This window comes from Periplaneta americana, chromosome 9, assembly GCF_040183065.1.
Source record: "Periplaneta americana isolate PAMFEO1 chromosome 9, P.americana_PAMFEO1_priV1, whole genome shotgun sequence".
In the NCBI taxonomy this organism is placed as follows: domain Eukaryota; kingdom Metazoa; phylum Arthropoda; class Insecta; order Blattodea; family Blattidae; genus Periplaneta; species Periplaneta americana.
Genome location: NC_091125.1, coordinates 40,463,138 through 40,481,066, shown reverse-complemented (window position 1 = coordinate 40,481,066; position 17,929 = coordinate 40,463,138). Strand labels below are relative to the sequence as shown.

Below are 17,929 nucleotides of genomic sequence, written 5' to 3'. Positions count from 1 at the left end.
TGTAGCTCTACTGATGAATTGTATATAGACCTACTGTAAATTGAATGGTAATATGCATAGCTCAACTGATGAATTGTTTATGATTATAAATTGAATTAATCTACTTGATATTAATTGCACAAATTTGTATAGCTTAATGAAAGTATGCTACTTTGTATTGTATATATTTGTATAGTTTTGGCCTATGAATTGTATATGCTTTAAATTGAATAGTAATCTATATAGCTCTACTGATAAATTGTTTGTGTTTGTAATTTGAAGTAGTTTGCATGATATGTATTATCAATTTCTGTATATCACAACTGGTTGAATTGTTTATGCCTTAAATTTAATTAAATTGTTTTGTATTATAATATAGCTCAACTTATGAATGATCGTTTGCGTTTGTAAATTTAATAATCTGATTGGCTATGTATTGTATACTTTTAGTAGAGCCATCGATGTAGCTCAGTAGGCAGACTCGCTGGGCTGCTGATCCGAAGCTGCGTTCGGGCTTGGGTTGGATCCCCCTTTGGACTTTGGTTTCTTCCGAGGTTTTCCACAGCCGTGGGACTGAAGCCGGATGGTCTATGGCGAGTCCTTTGATTTGATTACCTGGTTGGGTTTTTCCGAGGTTTCCCCCACCGAAAAGGCAAATGCCGGGTAATATTTTGGCGAATCCTCGGACCTCATTTCATCTCACTACATCTCGCCAAAATGTAAAAAAAATTGTACAACATTGTAAAAATTGTAGAAAATTACTAAATTGTAAAACTATAAAAATTTGTAAAAATTGTAATTGTAATATTGTAAAATGTTGACATGTTCCACATCTTAAAGCTTCATTGCTCATGTAAGATCTATGGAATAAAATAAATGAATGAATGAATGAATTAAGTTATTTAGCGTCTGAATGAGATAAAGGTGATAATGCCGGTGAAATGAGTCCGGGGTCCAGCACCGATAGTTACCCAGCATTTGTTCATATTGGGTTGAGGGCCAGACGCGCTAACCGTTACTCCACAGGTGTGGACGTCTTGTTGTTGGTTTGGCGGGACTGTTATCTATTCTACATGTTTTGTTACATTTATTCACATTAAATCCGGCGTTCTTGTTGGAACACCTCTTATAAAAATTAGGAAATTAATTTTCGTAGCACTACGTTCCAAATTTTCATGATAAAGTTGAAACTATGTCTAAAATGAAATCTTTTAATAATGCACAAAATTGTATACTGTACCATCTTTTCAACATTACAGTAACTGATATTCAAACATTGTAAAATACGAAAATAGAAAATATGCACAAGATTTCACCAGCCATTACAATATTCCATTTTTTTTTTAATTGGTTTATTTTACGACGCTTAGCGATGGTTATCTAGCGTCTGAGTGAGAGGAAGGTGATAATGAAAGCGAAATGAGTCCAGGGTCCAGGGCCGAAAGCTATGCAGCATTTGCTCTTAATGGACTGAGGGAAATCCACGAAAAGAACCTCAATTAGGTGACTTGTCCTAACCAGAATTTGAACACTGGCCCGCTCGTTCCAAGGTCAGAAATGTCAATCTCTACTCCACAGCGGTGGACACCACATATGGTATCACATAACGCCAATGTCACATATAATATATCCCACGTCACCTTATATTATTTTCAATAACAATGGCAAGTGGGCAAGTTGGTAGATAAATCTGGAAGGTAAGAGCAATCTCGTGTTCTTGAAAGGTTTCTCGGGACTGATGGAAAAGTTATGAGAGTTCCGAGTCTGCTGAAGTGTATTTCTGATTTCATTTACTGAGGTAGGATGAGTGAATTTTAAAGTAAAAATGCCGAATATAAGACGTTTGTATAATTGTACCGTATTGTTATTTTCAGTATTTAATTTATATTAACTTCATATTTCATCCTGCCTGCAATATCATATTTCGTCCTACAATTAATAAGTACTGGCATCAGGACTACTTCCATTGTATATAACATGAGAGTGTTTTCCAAGACGCTTCAAACTGAGGTTTGTGACGAGTTAGCTGGTGTCCCTAGTAGGCCCGGAAAAAACCGCAACATACTTTATTCTACGTTACATGGCTGCCCCGTTTAGGTGCAATGGAGTCACTATACATAGAATTCTAAAACATTGTAGTTAGAATGTATAAATAGCCTACAATTTAAATGCTAACAATAATTTCAGTGCTATTACCGAAAGTACCTGAAATTTCGCTATTTAAGAGAAAATACTGTTTACATCTGTTAACTTTTAGTCAACTATTTACGAATATTTTAACATCATAAACAAAGAAATAAGATTATAAGGATGATGTCCTAAAATAGCTGAAACGTAATTTATAGTTACTATTTTTAATAAAGAAAAAATTATATGTATTTCAAACCTTCGTAACAGATTTGGTCACGAGAAATGTCTTTCAAGAAAAGGGCGAGAATTATATTCATCATAAACATAGCATCAGAGCTTGGTCCATATTAGCCTAATTGATTGATCCACTCTGTCTCTTTTCTTTTGGTTTTATGATAATTTGTGGCAAATAATTTGCCGATTCAAGTGATTATTATTATTATTATTATTATTATTATTATTATTATTATTATTATTATTCTTGTATTAATGTGGACACCACATTGATTTTGTTTGTAAAAAATTGTCAAGGGTAATATTTCTTCTGCGAAATTTGAAAATGTATGTTCCGAAGAATTACATTAGAGTGGTCTATTTTTCTTATATTCATAATATACTTTCTTACGGTCTACTTTTATGGGGTAATAGTACTCACATTAATACGGTTCTTATGTTACAAAAAAAACTATTAGAATTATAACAAATTCATCAATGAAGGTACACTGCAGACCGTTATTTGTGAATGAAAAAATAATGACTGTAACATCACTGTGTATTTACCAAGCCCTAAATTTTGTCAAAGATAATTCACAAATTTTGGCACATAGGAATGACGTTCACCTATACAACACCAGGTACCGTGACCTTTTTGATATACCTAAGTGTAGGCTAACCAAAACAATGAATAATTATTTTATTATGTCTTTAAAATTTGCAAATAAATTTCCGACACATGTTTTCAATCTGGAAAGGAAGTCTTTTAACAGACTTGTCTCTGGTTGGTTGATCAACAAATCTTTTTATGATATTAATGAGTTTTTTTTAATGTTAATGTTGTTGAGAGTTTCTGATAAAATTTTATTGTTTTTTTCTGTCTGTATTGGTTGTTTATTTTATATGCATTATTTGACTTTGTCAATTGCATAAATTTGTGTTCACTGACTGTACGATACACTCAATACTCAATAGGCTATACTTAATATTATTTTAATTTTGAAATTCAATTAAAGGGCCTATATAGGGTAATTCACGAAGATCCTGCAATACTCTAGAATCAGGTTTCTGAGAAATTGTGATGTAAAAGATTCTTATAAACGTATGTCATAATTTTAAAATTGACTAAATTACAGCCTCCTGAAAGTTGGACATAAACGTGAAAGTTATGAAGAAATAAGCATTTAAATATCTAAGAAAATGATATTGAATGTATTATAAATTTATTCATGTACGTTCAAATTACTATTCACAGAACAAATTTGTATTAAAGCTGGTTTATAACATCCCACCTCCTACAGTCCGAGAGTGAACTACTTCGTATGTATACTAGTAATAAATAAAACAAATTTGTTAACAGTGGATCAAATTCACAGCTCATTGTGTATTTTTATGGAATACTCTATCATTTTAAGCAGTGTGAGTTATTTACAGTGCAATACAATTCTAAACGCTAGAGAGAAGTTTACAACAATCTGAATTGCAGGACAGAAATCCGTGATTATTTTCAAAACTGTTCAAAATCGGACACATGTGTATATGAACTTTCTTTTCCACAATTATATCAGGAACCAGTCCGTAGAATATTGCACGACCTTCGTGAATCATCCTGTATATAATATCCATATAGATAGTGGAAGTGAAATAGCCTTGCAGATTTTCAGAGCGAGTAGCTCACTTATTTAGTATTTATTTATTTAACCTGTTAGAGATAAGGCCGTCAGACCTTCTCTGCCCCTCTACCAGGGGCTCATGTTGTATGTAACAAAAAGCTATAATATCATATTGGTGGAAAGTTAGTTTTTTTTTTTTTTTTTTTTTCAGAAAAAAAAAAGTTTTTCCTCTAATGTTTAACAACCTCTTATTCGGTAACTATTGCAAGTAGGATCGTGATTTTTGTGCATATCGATAGGAAAACTAATAACAAATAATTTATCCCTCTCGCGTATTTCAATACTGTGAACGGTTGAAAATAGCTAAAAAAAAATTGCTGTATATGTTCCAATAAATCTTTCCATGAAATTATGTTTTCTTCCTGTACTCGTAATTGCGCTCGAATGGCCAAAATTTGCATAAGCACTTGTTTTGACATTATTGACATGGTGGAAGAAATATAACCTTTTTATCTGCTCCGATGAGAATGTTTGCTTGTTAGTCTATTACATGTCTTAGCTATGGTTCTAAGCATATCCAGCAGAGGGTTCGTGAAATCGGTGTCGCAGTGATGCCAAAATCTGACAAGAAGAATAAGCGATAAGTAACAGATTAGGTTACGTTTGTTCAGGCTTTGGATATGTCTTGCGTAAGTAAGAAGGTAGAAAGGTAGATTTGCTCTGGACCGTAGTGGAGAAAGGAATGCTTTCTTACGGTCTTACTAATAAAAACTCTATATACAGACGTTTAACTGTCTTATACAAAGAGTAGCTCGTTTATAAGTCGTGTGTAAATTCCTTAATAATAATCACTACATACGTCGTGTATAACAGTTTAACTGTTAACACAGCTACGTCATAGTTTCGTCATTACTTCGTTACGAAAAGTATAGAATATCTGAGGTTCTCTATTGCATCCGGTAGAGCGCTCTAGTGTTCTGTGTTAAAGTATCGATAGTACAACTGGCTCTGATCGATTACAATACTATATTTTGGTCAAAGAGTACAAGCTAAAGCAATATTATTCTACTTATTCTGTGCTCTTTGGTGTGTTCTGTGGTTACAAGGCATCCATCATCATAAAATGACAGTCGATACGAACAGCTGTTAGAGGGGCGGCCATTTTTTCTCTATGTACAACGCTTAAACAAGGGGTTTCGTGTATATAACTACTGCAAAGCAATTCCCATTGTATAGTTACAGACTGTTTATACATCCATCGCTTATGCATGGTTTATTAGTAACATTTTCTGTCTCAACGCTGCATAAGTCTCGTATAAAAACTATACACGGTTTATTAGTAAGACCGTTAGGGTATAGTTAGGCCTATGAATGACCGTTCAATAAGTAATAGATGTACTGACAACATCCGTTTTCTCACGTAGTGCAAAAGGATAGTGGGTCATGTGATTACTGCCTGCGGAAATGTCGGATAAAATTATCAGTCGGATGCTATTATAAGAAACGAAGATATTTGAAATGGGTTGGGTGGTAGTAATCACATGATGTCTGTAGAGTAGTGTGCTACAAATTCTAAACTATTTTAAATTATTTTTAAGCAAGATATTTCTTTCTGCTGCGTATTGTAGCGGGATCGAAGATTTACCCCATTTTTTTTTAAACAAGGAGTGTAAAATTAAAACTTTTGCGTAACCTGGGATACACAGTAGTTTAGAAAACAATGCATATGAAACAAAAGCACTGTTAGCAAGGCATCAATTATTAACTACAGTAACACCACTCCTTACTTATTCATACACGAGAAGAATCCATAAGCAGCTTACTCTCAATTGCTTGAAACGTTTATGAATAAATTATGGCGTCACTTGTAACCATTAACAGCAAATAACGTATTAGAAAACTTTTTGGAAGAGAAGAATACAACTCCATATTACAAGAATTCTTATTTCTGACTTATTTTTTTTATTTCTTTTTTATTGGGTTATTTTACGACGCTGTATCAACATCTAGGTTATTTAGCGTCTGAATGATATGAAGGTAATAATGCCGGTGAAATGAGTCCGGGGTCCAGCACCGAAAGTCACCCACCACTTGCTCGTATTGGGTTGAGGGAAAACCCCGGAAAAAACCTCAACCAGGCAACTTGCCCCGACCAAGATTCGAACCCGGGCCGCCTGATTTCGCAGCCAGACGCGCTGACCGTTACTCCACAGGTGTGGACTTTCCGACTTATTAATGATTAGGTACTTCATACTTTTTGAAATAGGTCTCTGGTCGGACACTCACCGCGATGAGGCTGGCGGAGTGCGCAGGTTTCCCTCCTCGGGCGAGTGACGTAGAGGAAGACGAGAAGTGCTCGATGACCTCCCAGTTTGACTTGCGGGGCACTGGAGGCGGTAGTGGCGGCGTGTGCTGCTCCGGCAGGAGGGCAGAGCGCGCCGGCGAGGGCGAGAGTTCGAGACTCGCCTGCCGGCTCCTGATGCCGCCCGCCAGCCCGGAGCGGCCATGCTGCCGCAGACTGAGGCTGCGGCGCGTGAAGCGGGGCTTTCCCGTGGCGGCCGCCAGGTCCTGGAAAAACGAGAAAGTCATCTTCCTCCAACTCCATGACGGAAAACAGACTGACTTTCGTTATTTTCACTTGATGTGTATCAGAGTTCTTTTCAGTGTGCAGTCATACACAATTTGTGCAGTAATAAAACAAATTTTGTGTAGTAATAAAAGTTAAAAGACAATAACAGACACCAAGTGAAAGCAATAGCCTTGTCTTATTCATGGAGATTTGCATTGTACAGGGACATAATTTTATTTTTACTAACATTTCTAATATTAACCTTGCTATACCTTTGAGAACCATAAACACAGTTTTCTACCCCCATCCACGACTGGAGTTCGATGATACTGGCGTAATATACAAACAAATCACTTTACTAGGTATAGGAGGGAAGAAAAGTAGTTAATCCATTTACGTAAACTAGGAAATATCGCGATTTTGAGTTTGATAATTTTCATTAGGTTTTTGTTTAATCAAAATATAGTACAGTATTAACAATGAGTGTTTTTACTCACGAACTGAGCTATCCATTATGCAGTGTACACTATAGACTATATACTATAGACAATAAAGTTAAATTGAAAAATGATCAAATATGGATATTTAAACACTTTTTTGAAAATGGTGGCCGTTCATTTCGATACAGGTTTCAGTTCTAATGTGCATATTATTGCACCTAATTCCAATTACCTGTTTCGTACTTCGTACCAGTAACTCATGTTGAAATATTTCTGTACCTACTCTATAAAAGCGTACCTTATGTACTGTAAATTCAATCTTCACTTCTGGCCGATCCGAAAAGATAAAATTACTCAGACATGCTATATACTGTCCGACCAAGTGGTTATGTCGCAGGGTCGTAGAAAGGGGGAAAATCACGTGACAGTTAATTACTTAACGAGCCCCTTTTATTTAAGTTATTTTAAACAGTTATATATTACGTAGATGTCCAATTCCTAACAGAAATTAATGTTTTCAGAAAAGAGTTAAGACAGCCCAGCCACTAGCCTTTACAGAGAGGCGAATAGAAGCGGGTGGGGGAAACCGCATCCCGTAGGCAAATAGACGACAGTGCCTGTGCGAAAATGATTCAATATTGAAAGCTCTTTCGTCACTGGAAAACGCAAATATATTTTCGGAACGTACTGTTTACTGTCACCGTAAGGCTACTATGACTGTATATGCGGCCTTGGTTCTGCGTGGAGGACGGTTGAACTTCATTAGTAGAAGGGGTGGGAGTGAAGTACATTAAAAAACTCAGGTACAATAAAAATTGAAGTAAAAATAAAATGATGTCCCTGTATAAGTTAAGTTACAATAAACAACAAAGTACAAGTAATGTATACAACTGTAGCATAATTATGCAAAATTGATGCAAGAAATGAATTCGTAACAGCCAACAGTATCTTAGAATTTTGGTGCTGATTTGTGCAGTAATAAAAATTGCTTAAAAACTCTTATGTGTATTCATAGGTGCACTCAAATCTACTTACCACACAGAATGTATGAGTGGCAGTTGCAGTCTGTAAGTATCATGTGCATTGATGGTCGAAAGATGTAAACAAATTATCTTTCTGCCCCAAGCACAAGAACAACCATTAATATTGTTATTAGAGGAGAAAAACTCGCTCCGGCGCCGGGGGTCGAATCCGAGTCCTTGCTTCTACGTACCAAGCGCTCTAACCACTGAGCTACTCCGAAGTTAAATCCACAGCTCCGGATCGAATTCCTCTCCTCTAGTGTTTATCCATTTGTGGCCTTACTCCATGTTCGACATATGAGGCACTCAGTTCTAAAGTGGATCAAGTCCATGAGACTTAGTTTTGAGATAATTTAACTTAAAGTTAACTTGCTCTAGTGCATTATCTAATTTGACTAGGAGTAATTTTATTACTCAACATTTCTTTAGTGAAACCAACTTAAATACAGGAAATGACGTTTCAGCTGCTATGGTGTTGGTTAACGCTCAATAACATTTTGAGAGAAAAGAAGTGGACTTGATCCACTTTAGTTCTGAACATCTCATATATTTTGACTCATATATTAAATCAACTGCCATTATATGTATATGGAGCGCACTCAAATGAGTGACCTAGTGGCCGGGATTCAACAGTATATGCACTGTTGCGCGAAGAATCTACGTAAAGATTAATTTTTGGTCTACAGAATTGATCTATTATGGTAACAATTGTTATTAGAGGAGAAAAATTCTCTCCGGCGCCAGAGATCGAACCCGGGTCCTTGGTTCTACGTACCAAGCGCTATAACCACTGAGCTACGCCGAAGTTCAATCCACAGCACCAGATCGAATCCCTCTCCTCTAGTGTCACCATTGTTATCATAACAGATGCATTCTGTAGGACCAAAAATTAATCTTTACGTAAACCATTAATATGTTTGGCAGCGAGCTTTGTGTTTAGTGTGGGAAGAAAGTAAGTCAGTAGTGGAATTACTGGCTAAAAGTTTCCGGATAATCAATGATGAATATTTTATATGGAGTAACAAAACTATAACATAAATTGTATTTCAGCGCCGATTACAAAATAAAAGAGTATATTTTAACTTAATAGTAAGGTATTACACTTCCTGCGTTATAGATACGCCGACAAACTGAAATAAATGGCTGTGCATTTGGGGCATTCGTATCAGGAAATCTATCTTCATACAGTAGTCGAACGTCACAAAAATTGCGTGATTCTCCATAAAAAAGTTGGCATATTTTAATACACACCCACTAAACAATTGCATAAGTAGATATGGAACTGCACTGGTTCGAAAATTAAGTTGACTTTCACAACGAATGTAAACGCACACTCTCCGGCCGGCCCTACCTAATACTGTTCGTTTCGAACACACACACGAACTCCATCCCTGTAGTTACTGCAACAGAGTTGCCAGACTTCCTAATGACAGGAAATAACGATATACGTGTTAATCTTTTTATTTAATTTACAAGAAAACTGTTCATTTTATCGAAATATAGCAATCGGATAAATAATTTATCAATTTCTCTAATAATAAGAATAAAATTCAGAATCGTACGGATGGTACTTAGTGAGTAAAGCAATGTTAATATTTAGAGGAAAAATTACATTTTTCTGAAGTATTTATTTGTAACTAATATGTTATTATAACTTTTGTTGTAGGTACTCTACCCAAGGAATATAAGCGTAGGCCACAGATTCACTCGCAGCTTTGGACAATGGCTACGACTCACATGTGTCCGAGACAATGCCTGCTGGATCACACCCTATGGCTGTTTACACTGCCTGCCCAATCAACGGTTATGCGCGAGTAGCCACTAGGTGGCAAGTAGTGACTTTGCATATACTGATAATGTTAATAGTGGTGGGTAGGCCTACTGCTTGCCACCTAGCGGCAAAATAACTTTGATTCAGCAGGCAGTTTATGCAGCTATAGCACAGTCTGCTATATACAGTCACGAAGCTTGGGATGATTTTTTTACATTTCTCGCGATAGTTGCTAGCCGCTTGGAGCGCTGTGAGTACTAGGAAAAATAGACTGTGTCACTGCCATCGTGATATAATACAGGCCGCAAGGCAGACCATGTGACTCGCTTAACCCGATCACGAAGGGCGGCGTTTCAACCATATAAATTAATTGGAATGGATAAAGAGTAACATATTTCTTTAAAATGTAGTGTAATTGCAGTAATAAAATTTAAAACCATGATTAGGAGACACTTCAGACATAATTCCTTGCGAGTTAAGGTGTAACATTATTTTTGGTGTGAAAATTACGTTGTTCGTATGTGTAATATCTGCCTTTATTTCGATTAAATATTGCGAAATTCTTGTACATTCATTTATGCACGATTCAATAATTTTCAATTGCACCGCACGAATATTTAGATATGTTGAAATTATAGGTTATGTTTACTGTACCAGTTGCCCCTTTCTGTCTAATTTTAGTGGTCTCCAATGCCCTGCCGCTACATATGTATGTTATGTCATATGGAAGTTATAGGCTATGTTTACTATATATAACTTATATTCCTATATTCGCAATTATACAATATAATTAAACATAATGTTATGTATGACACCCGTCACATTCTATTTGTCTGTATTCTAATACTACAATTGAGTAATGAATTATTGTATTTATCTACTACCTAAGAGACGAAGTAACAATCATACGTACACTAATTTCATAGGAGTTGTATGGTAAATTTTCTGTCTACAATTAAGGAAAGTAGATGTGCTAAATTAAAATCACAATATAAATTCGTTTTTATTGAACCTCAAAATAGCTTCCATTCTAAACTTAAAATGTTGATGCGAACAGATTATGTTAACGTAAAATTCTCTTCACATTAAAATAACACAGTTTCGTAATTATTTCTGCAACATATTATGCAACAAGAAGTAAACGGAACTTATGGATACATTACACTAAATAAAACTTAGCAATGATACGCAATAAAGTTATAATATAATATTTCACTGAGCTCCATACACTGAAATAGAAAACCCGAACATACATTACGGCCTGGTCTAGATCGAAAAGGCATTGACTGTGCCGTATTTCACTTTGTTGTGAAAAGTTGTGTAAACTGTGAAATGTTCGTTATCGGTTGTAATAACTGTAAATGGCTAAAATACAATAATTTGAATAATAATATGGGACAAGGAGACGTTTGTGGTACTATAAATATTGTAAGAAAAAGAGGTCAAGAGTTATCCTTCTTCCGAAAGATCCAGGAAGGTGAGTTTATAAAATATAATATATGGTTTATGAAAATAATATATAAACCTTATGTATTTCATATTTCAATAGTGGAAGGAAGATGTTATTTTTTTCTAAAGAATACGATATCTAAAGTACAATGCATTTTATCGTCTGCTGGGGAAAGAGTCTGTGATGAGACGATAGTAGCGATCCTGGTGGCTAGCAACTATCTATGGATGCATATTTCAACCGTCTATGTTTGCATATTTAGTAAGTATTGAGCTTCGTGACTGTGGCTATAGGATGCGATCCAGCAGGCAGTGGTCTGAGTGGAAGTAAGGACAACACTAATCGCACTCTCAATTATGCTGATGATTATAATTTTGCTTAAATGGAACAAAAATAGATTTAATAGCCTAATAAAATTTAAATTTAATTACGGTATTGGGGAAAAAATCTTAAAACGAGCGAAATATGTGTACACATTTCCAGTTTTAAGTTTACTAATTAATTTCAGCAAATATTAAGAATGATTCTATGTAAATTTATAACGATATAGTGTTGAATTCGGGGTTCAAGGTGTTAAATTTAAGAAAAACATTTGAAGTTAGGTGTTGAGAAAGGTTATTTGAGAGTTTGATTGAGAATTTATCACTACAACATACGTAAACAGATCTCACGGGTAGCACGCTTCGCGAGGTCGCTCGTGTACGCGAGCGTCTTTGCCGTTCCTGGTCTAAAAGAAGTAAGATGTGACAAAAAATAACATTTTCAGCAACATATAAAGTCCTACCATATTATTAATTAATATTAATTACATAAATTTAGAATGGAAGCAAGAAGATACAAGGGCAATAAAAATCTCAAGAAATGAAGAAATGAAGACAATCCTTGCAGAGGATCAAGTAATAATAGCAGATTTTGAAGTATACATTACAAAAATCTATAGGCCTATATAATTTCCAATTACTGCCAAATTCTGTTAAAAAATTTCTAGCAACAAAATAAAAACAATGCCCTTCAAAGGAAGAAACCCAGCCAGAAGAAAATTTGTAATAAACCACAATGTAATAGAACAGATAAATAGCTACCTTCCTATTACTTGGAATGCACAATCTCTTATAGAAAATATTAGCTAAAGTATGAAATTTTTTCAAATAATGTAACTTAAATAATTATCTATTAATAAAGTACTGAAACATTCCCAAATAGGCCTACAGAAACACATCAAATTAAAAATATGCAACACTTTTGCAATATCAACACTACCGTATGGATGTGAGATCTGGACCACCAGACGAAAAGATGAATTCCGTATCACTGCAGCAGAGATGAAATTCATGAGAAGGAACGCAAAATACACGACAAGACTATGAAGCAAACGAAAATATATATCAGAGCTTAAAGTCAAACCTGCCCTTTAAAAATTCACCAGTACACGAATAAAAGGAGACGAATGACGGGGAATATGTTACTAAAATTAATTTTAAAGTACTCGTACCAACCTATAGAAAAACGAAGCCAAGGTCGCCGCTTAAAAGAACTTTGGATGCCGGAAGAGATCAAAGTTGTATGATGATCTATTTCATCTATGGCAAGTTTTACGGTGGATATTGCGTGATTGTGTGAGGCATTTGCAAGTAGGCCTACCTATCAGCAAATATGCTATTAAGTGTGCTGAAAAACACGATTTACCACAGTTTCCTTAAATATTAGTGGCCGCAAAGTTTCAGACAAGTCTTCTTGATTATGAACTATTTGAAGCCCCTCAATGAAATCGCACTGAATATCACAATACTCAATACAGGTACCATTACATGTGGCTTTGAGATGAGGAAACCGCGGATTGCTGCGGCCTATACAATGTTAGCATCGTCACCGTGAAGCTGAAACCTACAGATCTAAGAAAACCGCATGTAGCATAGCTTTTGTCGTTAGAGAATTCCAATGTATCTTCGAGATTAAAAGTTTCTTCTGCTTATTAATAGTGTCGCTTACATCATTAAAGCAGGAGAGGTTCTGACAATATGATGCTCGTAACTTGCCTAATCATGGTTTACAACACTTGGCGGATGCCAAAATGGCATTATTACTTCTGTCAAGAAAGTTTTTCTATCAAGTATACGTCTCCTCCAGAGCCAGTCATCGCTGGCTGGAAAATTTAGCTGTCGGTTCATACTACCAGCACAGTCTAGTATATACAGTCACGAAGCTCAATACGTAGGAAATATGCATCCATAGATAGCTGCTAACCACTAAGATCGCTACTATCGCCTCATTACAGACAATGCGAAATAGTATTGACACAGTCTATTGTTTCTAGTACCTTCAACAACTCAAGCTTCGTGAATGTATTTACTAGACTGTGCTACCACGCTGAACATTGTGAGGAAATAAAAAGTTAAAGCAATTACCAGAGGACACAACACATCTACATACGCCGATCACATAACCAATGCTAACCATACATACAATAACATAAGTACGGACATGGAAATCTTACACACACAACCCAAGAACCAAAAACTCAACACATTAGAACAATACGAAATATACAAACACACTAAAACACACCCCGATCAAATTCTCAACACACAGATCAATTTCAGCACACACACACACACACACACACACACACTATTTGACTCCACTCTTCAACACTTTTCAACAATCAAACACACCCACATAACAGGCAGAGAAGTTCGAGATGACGCCGTGATCTAGTAGGCTCTGAGGATGGTGCGTGAAGCATTGAAGCAGCTGTAAGCCGCACAAATCTTACATAATTAACACGAGTAAGTCCACTAGTTAATCAATTAAATAAATAGTGTTACCACAGTCACGAAGCTTGAGTTGTTGAGGGTACTAGGAACAATAGACCATGCCGGTACTATTTCGCATTGTCTGTAATGAGGCGATAGTAGCGATCCTAGTGGTTAGCAACTATCTATGGATGCAAATTCCCTACGAATTGAGCTTCGTGACTGTATATACTCGTACTAAGCTGTGGTGGTACCTACAAATTCATCAACAGCGAAACTGCTTGCATTTCGAAGGCGAAGAATGTTCTTCGCAATAGCAAAAATCACTTTTTCTTACATTAATCAAACCCAACTTCGCTTACTTTCCTGCTACCATTGAAGGCCCGGAGGGTACATTTCATTCACTAAACGCAGCACTGAACGTCATCGAAGCAGATTCAAAGAAGAAAGTAGTAGTGTTCTCTTTAAGCTCTGTTCTTCAATAAAGTCCAGGATATGCAAAGTTAAAGGACGTGCCCGCAGCTCTCCAAAGAGAGGAAATAATGGGAAGAGAAAGGAGTGGCATCTAAGAAGTACGCATCAACGACTCCATCTTGTGTGGAGAAAATATTTTCTCGCTTGGAAATTTTGCGAATGTAATTGGAAATCTTTAACAAAGAAGTTGGAAATGTGCATGGCTGTTCATTATAACAATTCATTTACCTATATTTAATATTAACAATTAACTTTATATTGAAAGTAGATACTTTCAGTTTTGATTTGTTGTGCGCCTTTTAAATAACTGTTTTTATATACTTTAAGTTCAATAAGTACTAGTAGTTAATACGTCAATGAAAATGTCATGAAAGTATTAACGCAAACATTTGTGAGTTCATTATAAGTCGTCGGTCGTCGCCATCGTCATCATCATAAACTTCTCGTTTTCAAATTCAAAATTCAAATTTATTTACAATTTACATTTGAATTGAATACATATGAATATATACCCGAAATGAGCATAATGCTCGTGCTCGGGTACAGTCCAGTAGTCTACATAAATTTTACAGGGTTCAAATATAGTCCACCGCCCCCTTCCGACTCCATATATATTACAATGTTTATTCAAAAGCTCAAATTAAATAGGCCTAAAGATACGATTTCATTCTTCCTGCAATTACTCGGCCTGCCAACATTTTTTCTGTCTCTTAGTTGATATAGTATTTTGTTAAGTAATCGATACGAATCATCAGTTTTACCTGTTCAAAACATTTGATTCTGTATCTTATAATCTCAGTTATATATTGCACAGATACGGAAATAAAATTTGGAGCTCCCTTATTGTATAAGTTTCGCTTACAACACATTATGCATGTGCAGGAAACAAGAGCTCCTGCAGACAGGGTCATTCACGAGGATTTACCGTCCTTTACGGAGATTATTTCCGAAGACTATCCGAGCAAAAAATGTCATATAAACATGTGTCCTATTCTCAATATTTACAGAGTTACGTTTCGTTATTGGAACGTATTGCTGTGAACGCGTGATCTTGGTCAGCGTGCAGTCAGCAGCCAGCGCGAGCGCTACGGAGATCAAAGATAGCCGTATGCAGTTACGTAGAGGGACGAGTGCCGTTCACAAGCGTGCGGCCAAGTGTACTCAAGCGGACGGCGACATTTTTAAAAATATGTTGTAAACTCTCCAAGACTGTAAATTAGGATGCAAAATTGAACTGCAAATAATGAAGTCGGTGGAAGTGGTGTGATTTGTAATAATTGTTGTGATAAGTGCGTAAGAATAATGTAATTTTCTAATTAAAAATAGAAAAAGATGTATGTACGAAGCAACTAAGGAGTTGACAACACAATTTTAGCTTCATAATACTAACCTGTTAAAGAAATGATACTTCTGAATGGTTCATTCTCTATCTATATTATTCTTTTACCTTCAAACTAAAGAAGAAACGTAGGCTACTTTACAAACAACTTTAAATTAGTGTAACGCTGAAAATATTGAGAATAGGAACTATGTTTATATGATATTTTTTGCTCAAAATGTCTTAAGAAATAAGCTCCTCGTTAATAATCCTGTATATGTTACTTGTGAACAGTCGTGTGAAATTATTGCCTACATACAGGTGGACTCCCATCAAGACTCGCTCCAAATTTTAATTCCGTAATAGTACATATAACTTAATTATTTTCTCACTTCATCATTTCTTACATGATAGAAGATCATACTGCTAGGGATATTAAGAGTCTCAATGTTTGCTACCTCAGTTCCATTCGTTTGACTAGCTATCTTACTAATAAATGCCTTTTTTGTCATTTTAAAGCAATATTTCTTGTTTATCTGCAATTTCCTAATTAATTATAATGTAATGTGTATGAAATTCAAATATTTGAAACAATGACTAACTTTACTAACATAGTAAATAAAAGTAATTTATTTCGGTGCTAAATCTGCTAATATTCGCGTTTTAATACTATTGGTGTAATATGAATAATGATCGACAATCCACAGTTACAAATATAATATTGTCATGTCTTCACGATACCAACAATCAGCTTTATAATTTTAAATATTAAGCTCGTTCTCATAGAAGTTGTCACGTGGCATTTTCAGTTGTTTGCTTTCATTTTTTTCAAATTGTACTGTTACAATTTTGTACTACAAGTGTTTATTATTTATTTATTTACTTACTTATTTATTCTGGTAGAGTTAAGGCCATGTGGCCTTCTCTTCCACACTACCAGAAGTGAAATATATAATGAAACAATGACAAAAATATTAAAGTCATACTGAAATATAAAAATCATTTTCATGCACATTAACAAGCTAACATAGGCTATAATGAAATATTAACTAAATATGATACATAATTTATTTACAATTCTTGGGAAGGCACTTATATTAATGCGAATAATGGATTACAGGTAATTAAAGAGTGGTTTGATTCAAACGCTCTTTCCTTAAACACATCAAAAACAACTGTTGTTCCATTTTCACTAAGGTCCAGTGGTCTTCAATCTCGTCAATCTTCCTTTAGGCTCAAAATTCATAATTCAGATTGTTCTTCTCAAAATTGTGAATGTCCCATATTAACCGAATCCTCAGAAGTTAAGTATTTAGGCATTACGATCGACCAACACTTACGATGGAACAAACATATTACATATTTATGCAATAGATTACGTAAAACAATTTATATCTTTGTTATACTTCGGTCATATTTACCAATTAATATTTTACGTCTCATTTATTTAGCTTTATTTCAATTCATTCTCCAGTATGGAATTTTAGGGTGGGGAAATGCTTGTAATTCTAATCTCACTCCACTAATACTTATTCAGAAAAGAATTATTGAAATATGCCTTAATAAACCACTTGATTACTCATCTGAGCTTTTGTTTACTGATTTTAATGTTTTGAAAATTAAACAGATTTATTATATTGCCTTATTAATCTTCATACATAAAAACCGTAATAAATTCAAATTGTATAATCATAAATATGGAACTAAAAGATCCGATTTTATACGACTAGAGGAACCAAAGTGTTTCACAAGCACAGCTCTGAGCCATGGTACCTACTTTGGTCCAAGGTTATACAATAAAATAATTGATAAATACCCAAATTTGGAAAATTTTAGTATCAGGAATTTCAAAAATAGCGTTAGGAATTTAATTTTTAAAGAATATATATTGATTTAATATGTATATGTATTTGTATGACTTAAATTGTTAAAATTGAAATTGTATTTTTAAATTTAATTTATTCCTGTAATTTTTTTTTCTTAACCCACTTTGTGTCAAAAAATTATCTTTGTGTTTATCTTTGTGTTTAGATATCTCCCTGAGCACGAGTTTTTTACTCCTTCAGGGAAGAACTAAGATTGTATTTCTGTCAATGTTATTTTATTAACAATAAACAATAAACAATAATTCTACTTTATGATAGGTCTAAATGACAAATTGTATACACACAGAATGACCTATAAAAATCGGCTAACA

The 17,929-nt window shown here is 34.9% G+C and overlaps 1 protein-coding gene across 2 annotated transcripts in view; it reads right to left on the bottom strand.

The window, feature by feature from the left end:
* The window catches only part of LOC138705851 (adenylate cyclase type 6), an 896,572-nt gene that overhangs the window by 297,267 nt on the left and 581,376 nt on the right, over positions 1 to 17,929 (bottom strand). For both annotated transcript variants that reach the window (XM_069834532.1, XM_069834533.1), the window contains exon 4: positions 6,222 to 6,503. In XM_069834532.1, the coding sequence (XP_069690633.1) occupies positions 6,222 to 6,503 (282 nt within the window). The remainder of the gene's footprint in view (positions 1 to 6,221; positions 6,504 to 17,929) is intronic.